A 17,130-nucleotide genomic window follows, 5' to 3' on the forward strand; every position below is an offset into this window, starting at 1 on the left:
AAATTACGGAGCAGGCAATAAGTCCAGCAGCTATCTCAATCAATCGTCAGTTATGGAAAGATCGGGTTCCAAAGGCCGGATCCCTTGTGAATCAAGTCACGAAAAGTTCAAGAATCGGCAACAGGCCATGGGCCTATGTCTTCAACGCCGACACTTCTATTCTATAGTAAACATTTAATCACCATTTACCAGTATAGATCGTGCTAAAATGTTACACACGATATCAACTGTCCATTCAACTGTCGTGTTACACACGATATCAACTGTCCGCAAAAAAACTTGTTTCCAATAACGAGTCTTGTCATTTATTGTCTTTAATTTTCGCTGTACGAAAATTTATAGTTTCCATACAATTTTACTTCTAGCGAGTTTTATACTGAAGAGGATTTTGTAGTTTTTTTAATATAAACATTTTAAAATATTTTTACCGCCATTATTCTGCTACAGGTCGAATGCTAGAACTGCGTATTCATTAAATAACAATATAGATTTAAATTTTGTGGACTCTCTGCCTCCATTCGGAGGCTTGAGTCAGACTTGTCCAGCTATCGATGCTCTTAATTACAACACTTCTCTTTACCTTCACTTCTTGTTTGTCTGTCTGTCTGTCTGTCTGTCTGTCTGTCTGCTACAAATCTAATAATCGATATTTAACACACTTCTACCTGTCCAATCGATTTGAAATTCGGCACATTTGCGTAAAGTTGGAGACAATGCATGAACCAATTGATGGAATAAATAATTGTATAAATTAATTTTTTTTTCATTATTGAAAAAATTAAAAAATAATTTCGTCTCCTACAAATCTTCTAATCCATATATGACACAATTTGACCAGTCCAATTGATCTGAAATTTTGCACAATTGCATAAAGTCAGAGACAATGCATGAATCAATTGACAGAATAAATAATTTTGAAAATTTACAAAATTTTGATATCATAAAAAAATTTTGAAAATTAATTTTTTTAATATTTGAAAATAAAATTAGAAATTCGTTGTACATGTGTAACATCCAAGACACTGGATTGTTCAGAAGTGTTGTCTTTAAAAAGTAATTTTTAAACGCATATTATTTTTGTCTATGGATGATCACGTGCTGTCAAAGTTTAACCCCGCCAAAGAGCGTATCCACTCTTTGTTCGTGCAGAGGGTGAATAAGTGCGAAAATATTTGAACGATTTGATCCAATCATTCCTGCGCCAATTTTATAAAAGAATATCCTACGCCAATTTCATAAAAATCCATCAGATTTTTCAACTTGATTTCTAAAAATACAACAATTTTGTTTTAATTACGCAATGATATTGATCTGACCAGAACTCTTACTTAAATTCTCAATTAAATTATGCGTATAAAAATGCTCGTTGTTCCATCAGCACGAACTATGTTCCTTGGACGCGAGAGACACGCTGCACGCTGACCACCTCATGATCAAGCTCCGTCTGCAGCCCCAGCAGTTGCTGGTCCGGGTGCCCACATACTTCGTCAGGGACAGACAGCAGCTCCTGCTCGAGGTGAGGGCTCTCAAATACTCCTCAGGCGAATTTTTCTGCAAACTTAATATAGGAATTATAAGAAGTTGCGCAATTTAATAACGTATTCCTATAATCCGGTTTTCTTGAAGGCTGATAAACATTCTAGTTGGAAATAGTGTTTGGCTAGTATATTCTATTACTCAGGTTCAATCAGTCCACTGTCTCGTTTCTTTTCTTTTCTAAACTACTTACGAGGTCGCTGTAGCGCCAGCACCCTTGGATCTAGCATCGCAATTGTTTTTCGATCCATAGGCTGTTCGAATGGAGGAAATTTGATTCATTAATTAATATTAACCAGACGAAATGGAGGGCTAATTTTGTGAAAATCTTGTGAACTGCAGAGGTGCTAACGGTGAAAACATGCATGTTATGTCGTCCAAACTGCATCCATCGACCGTTTTTTTTTATTTGAAAGGCAGCGTTTGGATTAGAGGACAAAATTAGTTCGTAAACTGAGTCTTTATAAAGAAATTCAATTAATTTATGAGATCAAATCAAAAAGTACAAAGCGTACTTGATCAGAATCTAGTGATAGGAAGTTCACTTACAGGATTTAGTTTTCATTTGAAGCCCTCAATTTCTATGGCCGTATTGTGGCAGAAGGAGCGCTTGATGGCCCGGTGCCTGGAGGAGGCTCAATTTCCATGGCCGTATTGTGGCAGAGGGAGCGCTTGATGGCCCGGTGCCTGGAGGAGGCTCAATTTCTATGGCCTTATTGTGGCAGAGGGAGCGCTTGATGGCCCGGTGCCTGGAGGAGGCTGGCGTGGCTAGTGTGGAGGAGGAAGAAGCTCTACTGACGGTGGCTGAGGCTATCGCCATCCTGCAGCGGCACGAGAGGGCGAGACAAGCGCGTAACAGAGCCCTGCATGCCAAGGCCGTCACAACATCAAAAGTAAAGATAATTACTGAAATATATTTCTGAAGTTATAACTTCAAGTATGTGTAAATTATCCCTTGAAGTGATAAACTTGAGATAAACTTCTTGTGATAAACATTTTGATGCGTGACGTTTCGCTTCACGCACTCTTGTCCCAATTGTTCAAGATATTTCTCACTAAATAATTACGTTTCTAAACGCACACTCAATGTTTACTTGTTACTGTTTTCCTCTTTGGTGAGCTATAGCACGCACGTCACCACTCTTCACTATCTCCCCACCCCTCTCCCTCTAAGTCCGTTTCCTCCTCAACAGGAGCGTGTCATTAAATAATTACGTTTCTAAACACACCCTTTATGATTTCTTGTTACTGTTTTCCTCTTTGGTGAGCTTTAGCACGCACGTCACCACTCTTCACTATCTCCCCCTTCACCCCTCTACCTCCTCACCAGGAGCGCGACCGTGGGCGCGGTCGAGGGGCGCCCGAGAAGCCCTTGAGTCGCGACGCCGCAGCGGTGCTGATCCAAGCGCACGTCAGGGGCATCATCGCCCGCGCCGCCGTCGCCAGGATGAAGCAACAAGAGATGGTCTTCCTGGGCATGGTGATATGACGTGGTCTTCCTGGGCATGGTGATATGACATGGTCTTCCTGGGCATGGTGATATGACATGGTCTTCCTGGGCATGGTGATATGACATGGTCTTCCTGGGCATGGTGATATGAGACCTCCTGGGCATGGTGATGTGAGACTACCTGGGCATGGTAATATGACATGGTCTTACTGGGCATGGTGATATGAGAAGTCTTGGGCATGGTGCTTTGATATGGTCTCACGGGGTATGGTAATTTTTAAAGCTGATATAAAGTTAAAGAAATCCATTCGACTGTTCCTGCTGTTCCAGAACTTTTATTAATCCGTCCGACGTTCAACTTCGCTATCGGTGGAATAGTTTTCTCTGATCGATTCTGTCATTTTGGAATGTTAAATCTGCTTCTAAATTTAGATGATCCCACAAACCTTGTAAACTTAAATACAATATATTAAGATAATTTATGCATAATTAAGCTTGGGTCTTTATTAACTAAAAGCATTAACGCAACATTTCCCTATGAAATGTAAACTTTAATATAAAAAAAACCTAAATTCGTATATCTGCGGATGTAGGAGGCAGATGCAGGATCAGCTCAAGCTGCGGCAGTACAAGAAAAGCTCAAAGAGGTTCGCGAGGCAGCGTATAAGGATCAGAAGAAGCTTTTTCGGGACCTTGAGTCTGTCAAGGATCAGGAACGTCGGAGGATAATGTTTGAGGAAGGTCCTCAGATGGTGCACGCCTTGGAGGAGAGCCTCAGAGAATGGATTTTCCAAGTCAAGTGAGAATTATTGGCTAAATGTATTTCATTAAGTCTTTCAAAAGGAATGTGTATTTTTCAAAACCATAGTGATTAGTGATATTTTAAATAATTGATGAAAATTTCATTCGCTTCCGTGGATAGAACTGTTAAAATAATTGTGCAGAAATGCTAAAAAAGAAACTTTCTTCTTGTATGTGCGTTCTAATTTTGAGTGAATATATTTCATACGTATCTTAAGACAACAAAAAGATCTTATAATTGCTCCCAGATTATCTTCATATACGTTTTCGAACGAGAGCTTCCTACGTTATTCAGGGTCTCTCTACTAACCATTGTACAAGATATTGAAAATAATCTTACATGTGCGCCATGCGACTGAATGAGAATCTTCATTAAACGCTCCTGCCCAACTTTCTCACCTAAAACCCAACCTACATGATTGCTTCGTTATTTACGTATTTTGCTGATGCACTATAGCATTGTTCCTTTTTAGCTTTCCCCATCCCTGGCCGAACTATAGAAGCAGGGTCCAGCAAATTCGTATAAGAAATATAATAATGACGCATTCCTGCAATGTTCAAATTCGTCCTAAAAATAATTTTATTTTGAAGTAATTTTAATTTTAATTCCATATATGCCAGGTATTATTTATGTCCATTAAGAATAGCGAAAAACAATAGAATATTAATTAAAATATTATTTATTATAAGGTTATCAAAATTCAATTATTTATTAAAAAATGTCAATGAGTTTTGTTCTACAATCTGTTTCCAAATTTTTAAAGCGAATAATCATGACTACTTTTTAAACACTCGCGATGAAATAAGTTCCTTTCAGTTTAAAGGATCAACTACAGTTTGTATCGATCATTTATATTCAATATTCTATCTAACCTAATTTTCGGGTTTCTCGTAATCAATTTTGTCAATTGATGCTACCAAATTATTGAAAAATATCACTCAATTATAGATGCTTATACTTTTACGTAACTGTTAATCACTATACCTGCATATTACACCTCTTTATCATGTGGCCAAATTATCTTAATTGATAATAGGAATTTCACTCTTTAATGCAAATAGCCTAGAATACACCGTACTTCTACCAAATATATATTTTTTATATTTCTCAACAAAATTTCCGGCGTGCCCCCAGACGTGACACGGGCAAATTCCCCGAGTTCCCCGATGAAGAAGATGGCGGGTCTGCAGCCATAGACGGGGTTTTAGACCCCTTGCGCCCTCGGGGGTCTGAGGTCGTCAAGGAGGAGCAGCTTGACGTGGTGGGGTCTGGGTTGGGGTTACACACAGGAATTATGCGTCATATTGTCCAAATAGTGACGCGCTTTCTCATCCAGAGAGCGGACGTAGCACTGATACGTCGGTTTGCCGCGTTAAAATGGGTCTGGTTGACATAAACAAGGGCAAGAAGTAGGTCGCAATTAGGATTAAGTCTCATTAATTTCTCCAAGTGTACCGTTGTCTCATATTCAGGCTAATAACGTTAGAACAGCGTTTATTTAACATTATTGGCAACGCCAGATGTCTGTTAATTGGGAATAATCAAACGCTGCTTTCGCTGTCGAAAAAATTTGCTCACTCCACGCATTATGTTGGCTATCGCAAATTATCACTTTAGTTTTGCATGTAACAGGCATCCAATTTAGGAACTGGAACCTTTTTATTTTACAGTTTCATACAATTAAATAGAATATCGTTCAAATCGTACGATACAAGTTCAGTTAAACCTTCGTATTTCAACGCAGTCTGCATATTTGAAGATGGGAATAATGGCTCCTTAACCCACTACCGCCTGACACGAGGAACCGGAGCAATATTGTCACAAGCCTACTTCCCAAAAAAGATACGTTCTAGTGAGCGCAAAATGACTTGCACTGATGCTTGCCGCCACGTATGACAACATTAAAATGTTTTCTTTTGCTTACAAACGTCTTCAGGTTGCTATAGTCAATAGTTTACGCATAATTTACGTTAAAAGTTATGTTCTGGAGAGTGACATACGGCGGTAAAAGGGTTAAATTGTCACTTGCATGGTCGCAGGATGTTATCGGTCAAGTAAACTCTACGAAAATATTCTGTTCCTCTGACTTGAATATTCGTCTTCAAAAAGATAAATTTCTATTTGTATTCCCGCACATTTGAATCATTTTGTTTATATTTGATCGCCTCGGTTTAAAAAAAAAATATTGACACAAACATTAAAAAGCATGAAGTATCATTTGATTGATAGCCTCGAGTCGTTTAATGATCTAGTATGTGACTATTACATTGAACATTCACAAAGGTTACAACCATTCAAACTATGTACTTTACGTGAAATCTAAACACCAATATACAAATATAATATAAATAATTTTTTATTTGAAGCGATCAAATCTCTTTGGAAGAATTCCCCAAGATGACCTACACAATTTGTCTGCTCTAGAGATGTCCGATGGGCCAACGTCTGTGCTTTTTGTCCAAGCGAATACAAAAGTCACTGTAAACGACAGTCTTACTCAAGTAATAAATAATCTTATATTATCATAGTGATTGTGCCACTGTAAAAGCCAGTCTTACTCAAGTAATAAATAATCTTATATTATCATCGTGATTCTGTTTCTGCAAACGCCAGTCTTATGAAGTAATAAATAATCATATATTACCATCGTGATCGTGTCACAAGTTGTTATCTTAAATCTTATATTATCATCGTAATTGCGTCACTGTAAACGCCAGTGTTACCCAAGTAATAAATAATCTTATATTAACATCGTAATTGCGTCACTGTAAACGCCAGTCTTACTCAAGTAATAAATAATCTTATTCCATCATCGTGACTGCGGGCATAAGGAGACGGAAGGTGACAGCAACAAGCCCCAGCAGCCCCAGGACGATGAGGAAGAAGAGCAACTTGTGATGGTGCGTCAGTCCTGCGTCACCCGCGAGCTCAGCGATGCCTGCGCTGCCTACAGAGGTACGTATTTTTCTGCAGATAATATAATAATCCAGTTAGACGCGTTATTTACGTATATATAGCATAATAAAATAAGCCTACTACCTCGGTACTTTTTTTGTAGGCACAGTCAGTGGCTCTTTGTTAATTATATAATGAAACGTCTTACAGCGGCAGATTTGTGGCAGCCGACGCCCATTGTACACAATATTATTGCCCTGTATCAAGGCAAAAATCAACAGTGTTATCTTTTATTATAGTATTGTATGTTGGTGCTGTATTATAGTATTGTATTATTGTATTCTATTGTATTGTGGTATTTATTGTATTATAGTATTCTATTGTGGTATGAAGAAACGAGTGTCCGCGGCAGACATTTGGTAGACGGACGCTGTTGGCGAATCCCATTGTACACAATATTATTGCCCTGTATCATGGGAAAAAGAAATAGTATTATCTTCAATTATAGTATGTATGTTGATGTTGTATTATATTATTGTATTATGGTATTGTATAATGGTATTGTATTATGGTATAAACTATAACCAAACGAGTGTCCGCGGCAGACATTTGGCAGGCGGATGCTGTAGGCGACGTGGCTGAGGAGGTGCAGAGGGCGCTGGTGCTGGAGCAGCAGCGGCAGGGCGTACGCGTCGCCGTCAGGAGCAAGGTGGACGCCGTGCTCAGGGTGCAGCTGCAGAAGCTCAAGGAGGTGATTTTCTAGCGTCAGATTTGTGCATAAATATACAAACTGCTTGAATTTCCAGCAACGAAGTTATATTTTGTTGTGTGAACAATAAAGAAAAGCTATATTAAGGAGATGATTTTCTAGCGTCAAATTCGTGCGTAAGTATAAAAACTGCTTAAATTTCTAGCCACGAAGTTATATTTTGTTGTGTGAACAATAAAACAAAGCTCAAAGAGATTATTATTCTAGCGTCAGAACCATGGATATACAAGTTGCTCAAATTTCTTGGATAGAAGTTATATTTACAGCACGAATAATTATAATTAGTGATTTTTTATATTCATTGCAAAATTATAATAAATGATGAAAATGGCGCTTGTGCATTCATGGCTTCTCTTTACTATGAGTAATTAAGATATAGAATTTTTCCACACACTTTATGATGACACCAAACAGCCTGTAGAATATCATAACGATAATTTATTTCATGCGTACCTTTATAATCATGTTGTAAAGCTCAAGATTTTACCATTTAATTGTTCTGCTGGCAACACATTATACCCCGACTCAAAAATATATTTAATTCTAAGCCATATTGAGATATTATTTATACACTTACAGAAATGATAAGTATCTATGACGCACGTTGGAGCCATCATCTATACCACATTGTATATTTACTCATTTCTCAATTTAAAAATTCGGACAAAATTTGATCCCGAGAGACAAAACCCATTTCATATACGTAAAATTAATATGTACTTTCACAATTAGAACATTGATTTTCATCTTTTCAGTTTCACAGTGATGTTTATTTTCACGACCTAACATAAAATATCGGCGGTTTTGTTAACAAGGAAGTGGAAGGCGAGAAGAAAGGATCTCGTAAGAAGAAGCGCACGAAGAAAGGAGCAAAGAAGAGCAGGAGGAGGAGGGAGAAAGACCTCACGCCTGATCGCTCCACCGAGTCCCTCTACGAAGAGCTTGTCATCAATGGTGACGAGGAATATCTGTAGAATTTATCGTGATAAATAAGTTTTTACCGATAAGTTTTTAACACGATAAGTTTTTAATAGGATAAGTTTTCAACACGATTAGTTTTAAGACGATAAGTTTCTAACGCGATAAGTTTTTAACACGATAAGTTTTTAACACGATAAGTTATAACACGATAAGTTTTAACACGATAAGTTTTAACACGGTAAGTTTTTAACACGGTGAGTTTTTACCACGATAAGTTTTTAACACGGTGAGTTTTTAACCGAAACCTTTTTAACACGTTAAGTTTTTAACACGATAAGTTTTAAATATCATGTGAACCTATCGTGCCTCTCACACAATTACTGCAATAAAAAAAGCCTAATAAGTGCTAGTTTACCCAGTTATAGCTAAAGGTAATAATATTCGCTATCGTATATTAAAACTTTTTAGAGTGTAAATATTGCTAATTGACCTGCCAGCTTTCAACTGTTGTGCCATTTTTGTTCGTAATTAAAAATTTAAAAAAGGCGGGGAAACATTGAGTATTTTACTTCTGTTTACCTTGAACCATGCATTTATAAAATGTTTATATCATGAGCGGCAAGTTGTTAAATATATCCGCATAAATAGTTATTAGGCCAACGTGATGGATTGCAGCGCAACTGCTAGAAGAACAGCATTTGATGATGAAAATAACATTTAAGTAATCCTATGCATCTTCACAATTAAAGCATCCAGATAACAAATACAATATACGCACAGGTTGAGCACTCTAAGTATTACTGTTGGTGAGGTCCATAGTGTTTTTATAATTATCAGATGCTCTGGACCTCACAATGCGATTCTAAGACACCCCATAGATCATACTTAGCAGCACATGGCATCAAAGTCATCACATTTAGCACCTCAAGGCATCAAAGTCATCGCATATAGAAACTCAAGCATTAAAGCCATCACATTTAGCACCCCAAGGCATTTAAGTTATCACATTTAGCACACCTATGCATCGAAGTCATCACATTTAGCACTTTGAGGAATCAAAGTCGTTGAACCTCAAGGCATCTAAGTTATCACATTTAGGAACCCCCAAGAAATCAAAGTCAGCACATCTATCATCTCGAGGCATCAAAGTCATCACATTTACGTAGCACCTCAAGCATTAAAGCCATCACATTTAGCACCCCATGCTAGGCATCGAAGTCATTGCCCCTCAAGGCATCTAAGTTATCACATTTAGCAACCCCCAAGGCATCAAAGTCATCACATTTAGCTCCACGAGGCCTCCAATTCATCACATCTAGCACCTCAAGTAATCAAAGTCATATTATATTGCCCCCCAAGACATCAAAGTCATCACATTTAGCACCTTAAGGAATCAAAGTAATTGAATCTCAAGGCAGCAAATTTTTCACATTTGGCACCACAATTGGCCCCCAATTCATCCCATTCACCCTTTGTCATGCCAGGCATCGTGCGGAGCGTGCAGCAGCACCCCGGCCTGGACGCTCTCAGCGCGGCCCCCAACACAGCGGGCCACCGCAGCCTCGCCCTCACTGGCTGGCCCGCCCCCTCCTACGGGGACTTCATCAACACCCTCGTGGAGTACGTCGCCCTGCCCCTCGGTACGTCGTACTGCCCTCGGTACGTTGTAGTACCCCTCTGTACGTCGCACTGCCCCTCGGTACGCTGCTCTGCCCCTCGGTACGTCTTGCGATCCATGCTACTCGGTACGTCGTCATGTCCGTTGGTACAGGGTGACACAAAAAAAACAGAGCTCATAAAAAGTTGAATAATTTCCACAATACTCAAGTAATCCTGTTATTTGTTTCAGATTCATTAAGAAGACGGATTGATCTAAGAGTCTACCAAGTGTGAGCTTCGAGATGCCTTGGACTACAGAGCAAAAGACATTTGCAGTTGAGACATATTTTCGGCTAAAGTCTTTCCGGGTTAATTCCATAGAATTTTTGTTTCAAACTGAATAAAATTTCAGGAGTTATAAGACTTTTAGTGAGCTCTGTTTTTTTTGTGTCACCCTGTACGTCACCCTGTAACGCACAACGCGGTACGTTTTCCTTGCCCTTATGTACGTCGTCTCGTCTTCTGTCTCGTGCTGTGCACAACAGTTTCTAAAGAGATCGAATATTGTCATCAAATTTTTCATGAATCACGGTTTTAATGTCACTATTATTCTGGACCTGACGTCCGCATTTCCGCAAGGGCTTTAGGGATTTTGATAGAAATTGTAATGATTTTATTCATTATAAGAAACTGGCAATTTAAAGATAATGAACTTGGTGCGTTTTAATCGATTATCTTGACCTATTCAATGAGGATGAACTGATACTTCCAATAGACTGACAATAAAATAATTTACTTGAATAAATTCTAAATGAACTGGCGCAATGTTGTAAATATTTTTGGTCTCATGCATTTTAAATGAATGGTGATTAACCGTCCATGTAATTGCGTGGTATAATGCTCATGAGCGTTTAATGTAATGAAGCTGATTTGATGCTTTATATGGAATAATGATGAAATGATGCCTTCAACATAATGATGATGAACCAGTTTAATTAACTGAATGTTGACGAATCGATGTAATCGATGAAATTACGAAGTAATGTAATTAACGGTGAATTTATGATGAAGTATGTAATTAATCTAATATAATCAACGGAATGAAGGTGAACTGATGTAATCAACTAAATGATAGTAAACTAACTTAATTAACAACATTATGATGAACTGCAGCGTTTAACACGTGACCATCCTTGCTGCGGTGTCAGGTCTGGAGCGACTGCACGAGTTGGCGGAGGAAGACAGCGGCGGCGGCGGCGGCGGCGGCGGCGGCGGCGGCGGCGGGGCCGTGAACGAGAGCCTGGCGGCGGCGGTGGTGCGCAGCGTGCTTGTTGTTGGTAGCCGTGGTACAGGTAAGTGTCATACATTTATTTAATTGCATCATAAAAGATACGAGATAAGATGATGAATCATAGTGAAAATTACATGTCATTGCATTATAATAAGTAATGGGATAAGATATTAAATCGTGGTGAAAATTACATCTCATTGCATTATAAAAAGTCATGGGATAAGATGATAAATCATGGTGAAAAGATAATTTTATATTGCATGATAATAACCGTGTGATAGGATGAAATATCGTGATAAAGAGTTTATTTATTTTTGATAATAAATTACGAGGTAATATAACAAATCGAGATCTTAATTGAATTTCATTGCATGATGATAAGACAAAGAATAAGATGATGGATCAAAATACACAGGGAATTAACTTTCGTGTTGATAAGCAACGAGATAAAATGATAAATCAAGCTAAAGATTCAATCACACTGTGTTCGTACGCCACAAGTAGAACATTCATTTTCATCCATTCAGTTTCACAGCGATGTTTACTTTCACGACCTATCGTAAAATATCGATTTTGTTACCTAGGAAGATGGAATAATAGGGCACGGTATAAAATCCAACGGACTATCGTAGATTTATCAGCGCCCTTGATGAATTAATGTCTACAATTTAAGTCAACAATTAATGCCAACAAATAATGTCAACAACTAATGTCAACAATTAATGTCAACAATTAATGTCAACAATTAATATCAACAATTAATGTCAACAATTAATGTCAACCACTAATGTCAACAATTAATGTCAACAATTAATGTCAACAATTAATGTCAACAATTAATGTCAACAACTAATGTCAACAATTAATGTCAACAATTATTGGTGCTCAAGGTACTGCTGCTCCATCTGGTGCTCAAGGTGCTGCTGCAGCAGTTGCTTCTCATGAATTCTTCACACTCTCCTTAGCTCATCAGTCACTATTTACTTTCTATTCATATTAGAATATAATAGAATAGAAGTGTCGGCATTGAAGAAATAGGCCCATGGCCTGTTGCCGATTCTTGAATTTTTCGTGCTTGATTCACAAGGGATCCGGCCTCTTGAACCCGATCTTTCCATAGCTGACGATTGATTGTTGACTGGGCTGATAATCAATTGATAATCAATAATCAATTGCGAGAAATGTTTAATTGGCCTTGTAGTTTCATAGGCCCCATCAAAATTCTGGGCTGTTTACGTACGAATTTTATCTTTTGCCACATGCTTGACGTTCAGTCACCTTGATTGGCGTTCATATTGTTTCACATTCATTTCAAGCAGCACGGCACATATAGTCACTCAAAGTTTAATCTGAATCGTTGCAGTGAAAACACAATATCACGTTAAATGCGGAATTGTTCGTTAATAATGGAACTACTCATTGATGGCCGACTGTATATTTCTTAGGTGGGAAGGCTGATGCAGCCAACAATTATCCTCGTCGACGAGGCAGAAAAAACTTTCCTCAAGAAGGTAAGTTTTTTCTTCAATCGGGGCGGCTGCGAGAAATATTTAATTGTCCTTGCAGTTTCATAGGCCCCATCAAAATTCTGGGCTGTTTACGTACGAATTTTATTTTTTGCCACATACATACAAGGATGCAATCTGAAACATTAATGCTAGATACTTGCCAATATGGTGTTCATGTAATAGAGTATTGCATCGTAATTATATTGACACAAAATTAACGAATTTGCTAATTGTGTAAATAAAATCCGAGTAGGTGCCGAAAACGGACAAATCTGAACCTCGTCGCCTGCGCAAGGAGTTGCCGCGACTCGTGAAGGCGATTGCTCCTGAGGATAGAATCATCTTGATCGGCATCACCAACTCGCCATGGAACTGCGACTTAAAAGTCTGTATTACCCACCCTGCAACTGCGACCTAAAAGTCTGTATTACCCAGCCTGGAACTGCGACCTAAAAATCTGTATTAGGCGCACTGGAACAACGACATAAAAGTCTGTATACCCGCCCTGCAAATGCGACATAAAAGTCTGTATACTCGCCTGGAACTGCTACCTAAAAGTCTGTATTAGGCGCACTGGAACTGCGGCCTAAAAGTCTGTATTACCCGCCCTAGAAATGCGACCTGAAGGTCTGTATTACCCGCCCTGGAACTGCGACTTAAAAGTTTGTATTACCCGGCCTGCAACGGCGACTTAAAAGTCTGTATTATACGCCCTGCAACAGCGACCTAAAAGTCTGTATTAACTGCCCTGCAACTACGACCTAAAAGTCTGTTTTACCCGGCTTGGAACTGTGACCTAAAAGTCTGTATTAGCAGTCTCATGGAACTGCGTTCTATACAAGTCTGTATTCTTGCCTTGGTGCTGTGATCTAACTGTACTTACGCGCTTATTCCCAACACTTGTTTATCGCGACAGCCAAAGCTGTTAAATTATGTATTGAAATTCCTTCCCTATATCTCATGTTTTTTTGCCTCAATAAACCATGCCAGACATATATATGTGCCAAACCATTCTATGCTTATTTTAGGCGTTCTGTCATGATTATTTCAGGCATTTTGTGTGTGAAGAACTACAACAAACTGTAAACGTAGCCAAACTTTGCTTAATTAAATCATTTAGCCATTCAGCCATTTTACTATTTATTTTATTTTTTCAAATTACTGGATCAGCCATTTTACTATTTGAATTTGATTGGCTCTTTTTTTTATAGTATTGCAGATATTTCCAATACATACATTATGTATTCAAATTCATTGAGATCTCCAGCTTGCCTTGCACATAGAGATCATCGTCTCTAGGCAACGTCTATTTCATTTTAAAAATCACATGTATCCTCATTGTCATTAATTCAGTTAAATAAATGTTCAAGCAACCTCATTGCTCACTTCGTCTGTTCGTTTGCACTCTCTATTGCTAACGTAAGCAATAGTTAACAGGTAACTTGCGAGGTCGATATTAACCAATCTAATTAGGCCTGGTGAAGTGCTTCATGGTATTTTACAACACACATCAGATAAATGGCCCCCCTGCAGCCACAGGGCGCTAATTCACTGGCACATCCTCACCAGAACCTGACGTCGGTGTACCAGAAGATTTTGCTTTGCCCACGCCCCTCGTTCAGCGCTCGCGCTGCACTCTGGGGGCACCAGCTTCTGCATCATGGAGCGCCTGTGCGTCAAAACCAAATGCATTTATTCCTTTTTTATAGCATTAATCAAATTATGTTATTATCTTTGTATTTACTGTAACGTTAATTACTAGCATTAATCAAATAATGTTATTATTTTGTATTTAAGGTTAATTATTTTACTTGTTTGTCACCAACATGGTTGAACTATTAGTTCGAAAGTGTTGTCCTACTTGTGCATTTTTATGTCAGTTTTTGATGGTTAATCGTCTTAAGTTACCTAGCTGCCTGTAATCGCAATTATTCTAGTTGTCAATAGTCATTTATAATTTGTTTCATCCTACTTGTATGTCGCTATACCAATTTCGATTATTTCTCTCTCGTACATATAATCTATTTCATCTTACATTGATAGAGTTAATGCGGATTTTTTCCACTTTTTCGTCAATTATATAGTGTGATCCCATGTTTTATTGATCTCTCTGTTACGTTCAACCCAAGGTTTTTCAACCCTTTGTTTCGTTGAAGCCCTAATATTCCAATTACGTGAACTTATTAGGCAGCAATTTATCCTCTTTACGCGGCATTTTGTCCTTCTACATTGCATTCATGGTTGCATTGTTCGGTTGTGCAGATGAGCTCTGCACAAGACATAAGTTGCTTGGCCAGGATCAGCGACGGCTTCACTGCCGGTCAAATCTGCCTTGTGACAAAGCAGGTAATCAACACAACATCTTTACACTCTGAATAATGAATGAGGTTTAGTTTAAATTTCAATGCCCTTTTCGCTCTACTTTGTGGGATATCCTGGCCCATTTTGGCCCAGCGAGAGGGCGCATTGGTGCTACGTCCGCTCGCTGTTCGTGAGGCCGGTAAGAAAGTGCGTCACTTATTGGACAATATTGCACAATCATTCCTGCTGAGTATACGTTTCTATCAAGTATTGATAATAGAATTAACCTGCATGAGCCTAGTAACTAATTTAATTGGGCTTCTAGCTCTGGTAAAATGGATTTGATCAATAGAATATAATTTTTTCCACAGGTCGTTTCTTTGAAGAAGAAGATAGCCACGGAGAAATCAGCAGTTCTCATTCAAGACTTCATCCCGTATCTCGCCAAGCAAGAACCGCTCTACAGGCATGAACAATGAATTTACCTTGCGACTTTGAATACGTGAAAAAATTCAAAAGATCAACGAAATTTACTTATTACATTAATACTCGCTGATTATGGTCATAGATGCATGTTATGCAATTTCTTTTAACGTTATCACTTCCTTTTAACGTGTTATTGTAAAAAATGTAACTCAGTACTCACTGCAGTGAGAGACAGAGAGCGCATTTTCTCGTCGACGAAAACGTGAAGTCACGGACGGACAGACAGACGGACGGATAGACGGATAGACGGACAGACGGACATGGCGAGCACAATAGTGCATATTTTCCATAAATGAGAAAATTCGCTAAAAAACACTCCATTAACATCAAATACCTTGATGTTGACGGGAAACTTGTAGTCTTCGGCTAAATAAACCAGAGCGCGCGAGTTCTATTCAACAAGAAATGGCCAAGCAATGCCATTTCGTGTAATTTTAAATTCCATTCAAAATTATAAATTGTCTCAATAGTTTCTGAGTATACGAAGATGTTGTACGATAACCGATACATTCAAATCTTTGAGTAAGACTTCGATCGGAATATTAGAGACTTACATCGGTCTCAATGTGCAGACAATGTTTGTGATCGTAGACGCAGGAGGAAGGTTCAATGGAACCTTTCGGGATGAGCATAAACGTGCCTATACCTTTGCCTGTCTATGCCTATACAGGAATATCCGTTACTCTGCTATATCATTACCCGCCTATGCTTTTACATGCCTATACCTTTACCAGTCTATACTATGTATAACTATGCCTGAATATACCGTTACTCTCCTATACTTATACTCGCCTAACCCTAAACCCGTAGTACCGATCTCGTACACTGACATTATTTTGAGCTTGTGGGGAGGACGAAGCCTAAATGCATGTAACCTCTTGAGGCTCTTGTAGTGAACCTATACACTAAACACGCCTATGCATAAACCCATCTATACGCTATACCTTTGCCGATCTCAGTGGAATGACGTTTTTTTTTATTCCAGGGAGGAAGAAGAGGCGATGGCCGCGTGGTTCCTCAAGACACCACTCATGAAAAGACGCGCTAAGCTGCACGAGGAACTCAAGCTACTCAAGGAGAAGAAATCTACAGATAAGAGTGGTAAAGGCCGCTCCAAACCTGCCAAAAAGAAGAAATAATGTTGTTTCTTCTTCAATTGTAACTCGTCAAACGACAAAGAATAAATAATAGTACAAAACAGAAAAACTAATGATGGACTGGATAGGACATCCATGTGATAGGATGTGAAAGCTGTCCGTGGATTCATTATGAGAAAATAATAATGATGTCTACTAAAGAGCAGCGAGAGAGAGTGAGAGAAATGTCGAGAGAAATTTTTTCTCTTCTCAAATGAGAGAAAAATGTAAGAAAGAATAATTAAACTTTCAACTTCTGGCTTTTTTGCGGATTCATCTGGAACAGCGGTCTCTCTTGCAACTGACGATACTGTTCATTTTAGAATAGAATAGAAGTGTCGGCACTGAAGAAATAGGCCCATGGCCTGTTGCCGATTCTTGTTCATAGAATATAATAGAAGTGTCGGCACTGAAGAAATAGGCCCATGGCCTGTTG

The 17,130-nt window shown here is 38.6% G+C and overlaps 1 protein-coding gene across 1 annotated transcript in view; it reads left to right on the forward strand.

The window, feature by feature from the left end:
* Positions 1–16,761, forward strand: part of LOC108678373 (dynein regulatory complex protein 11-like) — a 20,010-nt gene extending 3,249 nt beyond the window's left edge. Inside the window, exons 4-20 of the mRNA XM_047884059.1 lie at positions 1,379–1,516; positions 2,262–2,429; positions 2,867–3,016; positions 3,580–3,785; positions 4,923–5,049; positions 6,620–6,743; positions 7,289–7,434; positions 8,268–8,406; positions 9,858–10,013; positions 11,181–11,305; positions 12,154–12,180; positions 12,709–12,774; positions 13,025–13,156; positions 14,341–14,442; positions 15,034–15,117; positions 15,444–15,538; positions 16,544–16,761. Coding sequence (XP_047740015.1) covers positions 1,379–1,516; positions 2,262–2,429; positions 2,867–3,016; positions 3,580–3,785; positions 4,923–5,049; positions 6,620–6,743; positions 7,289–7,434; positions 8,268–8,406; positions 9,858–10,013; positions 11,181–11,305; positions 12,154–12,180; positions 12,709–12,774; positions 13,025–13,156; positions 14,341–14,442; positions 15,034–15,117; positions 15,444–15,538; positions 16,544–16,697 — 2,139 coding nt within the window. The 3' untranslated portion in view covers positions 16,698–16,761. The remainder of the gene's footprint in view (positions 1–1,378; positions 1,517–2,261; positions 2,430–2,866; positions 3,017–3,579; positions 3,786–4,922; positions 5,050–6,619; positions 6,744–7,288; positions 7,435–8,267; positions 8,407–9,857; positions 10,014–11,180; positions 11,306–12,153; positions 12,181–12,708; positions 12,775–13,024; positions 13,157–14,340; positions 14,443–15,033; positions 15,118–15,443; positions 15,539–16,543) is intronic.
* The last annotated feature ends 369 nt before the right edge of the window (positions 16,762–17,130 follow it).

Source organism: Hyalella azteca, unplaced genomic scaffold, assembly GCF_000764305.2.
Source record: "Hyalella azteca isolate HAZT.00-mixed unplaced genomic scaffold, Hazt_2.0.2 contig14447, whole genome shotgun sequence".
NCBI classification, from domain to species: Eukaryota; Metazoa; Arthropoda; class Malacostraca; order Amphipoda; family Hyalellidae; genus Hyalella; species Hyalella azteca.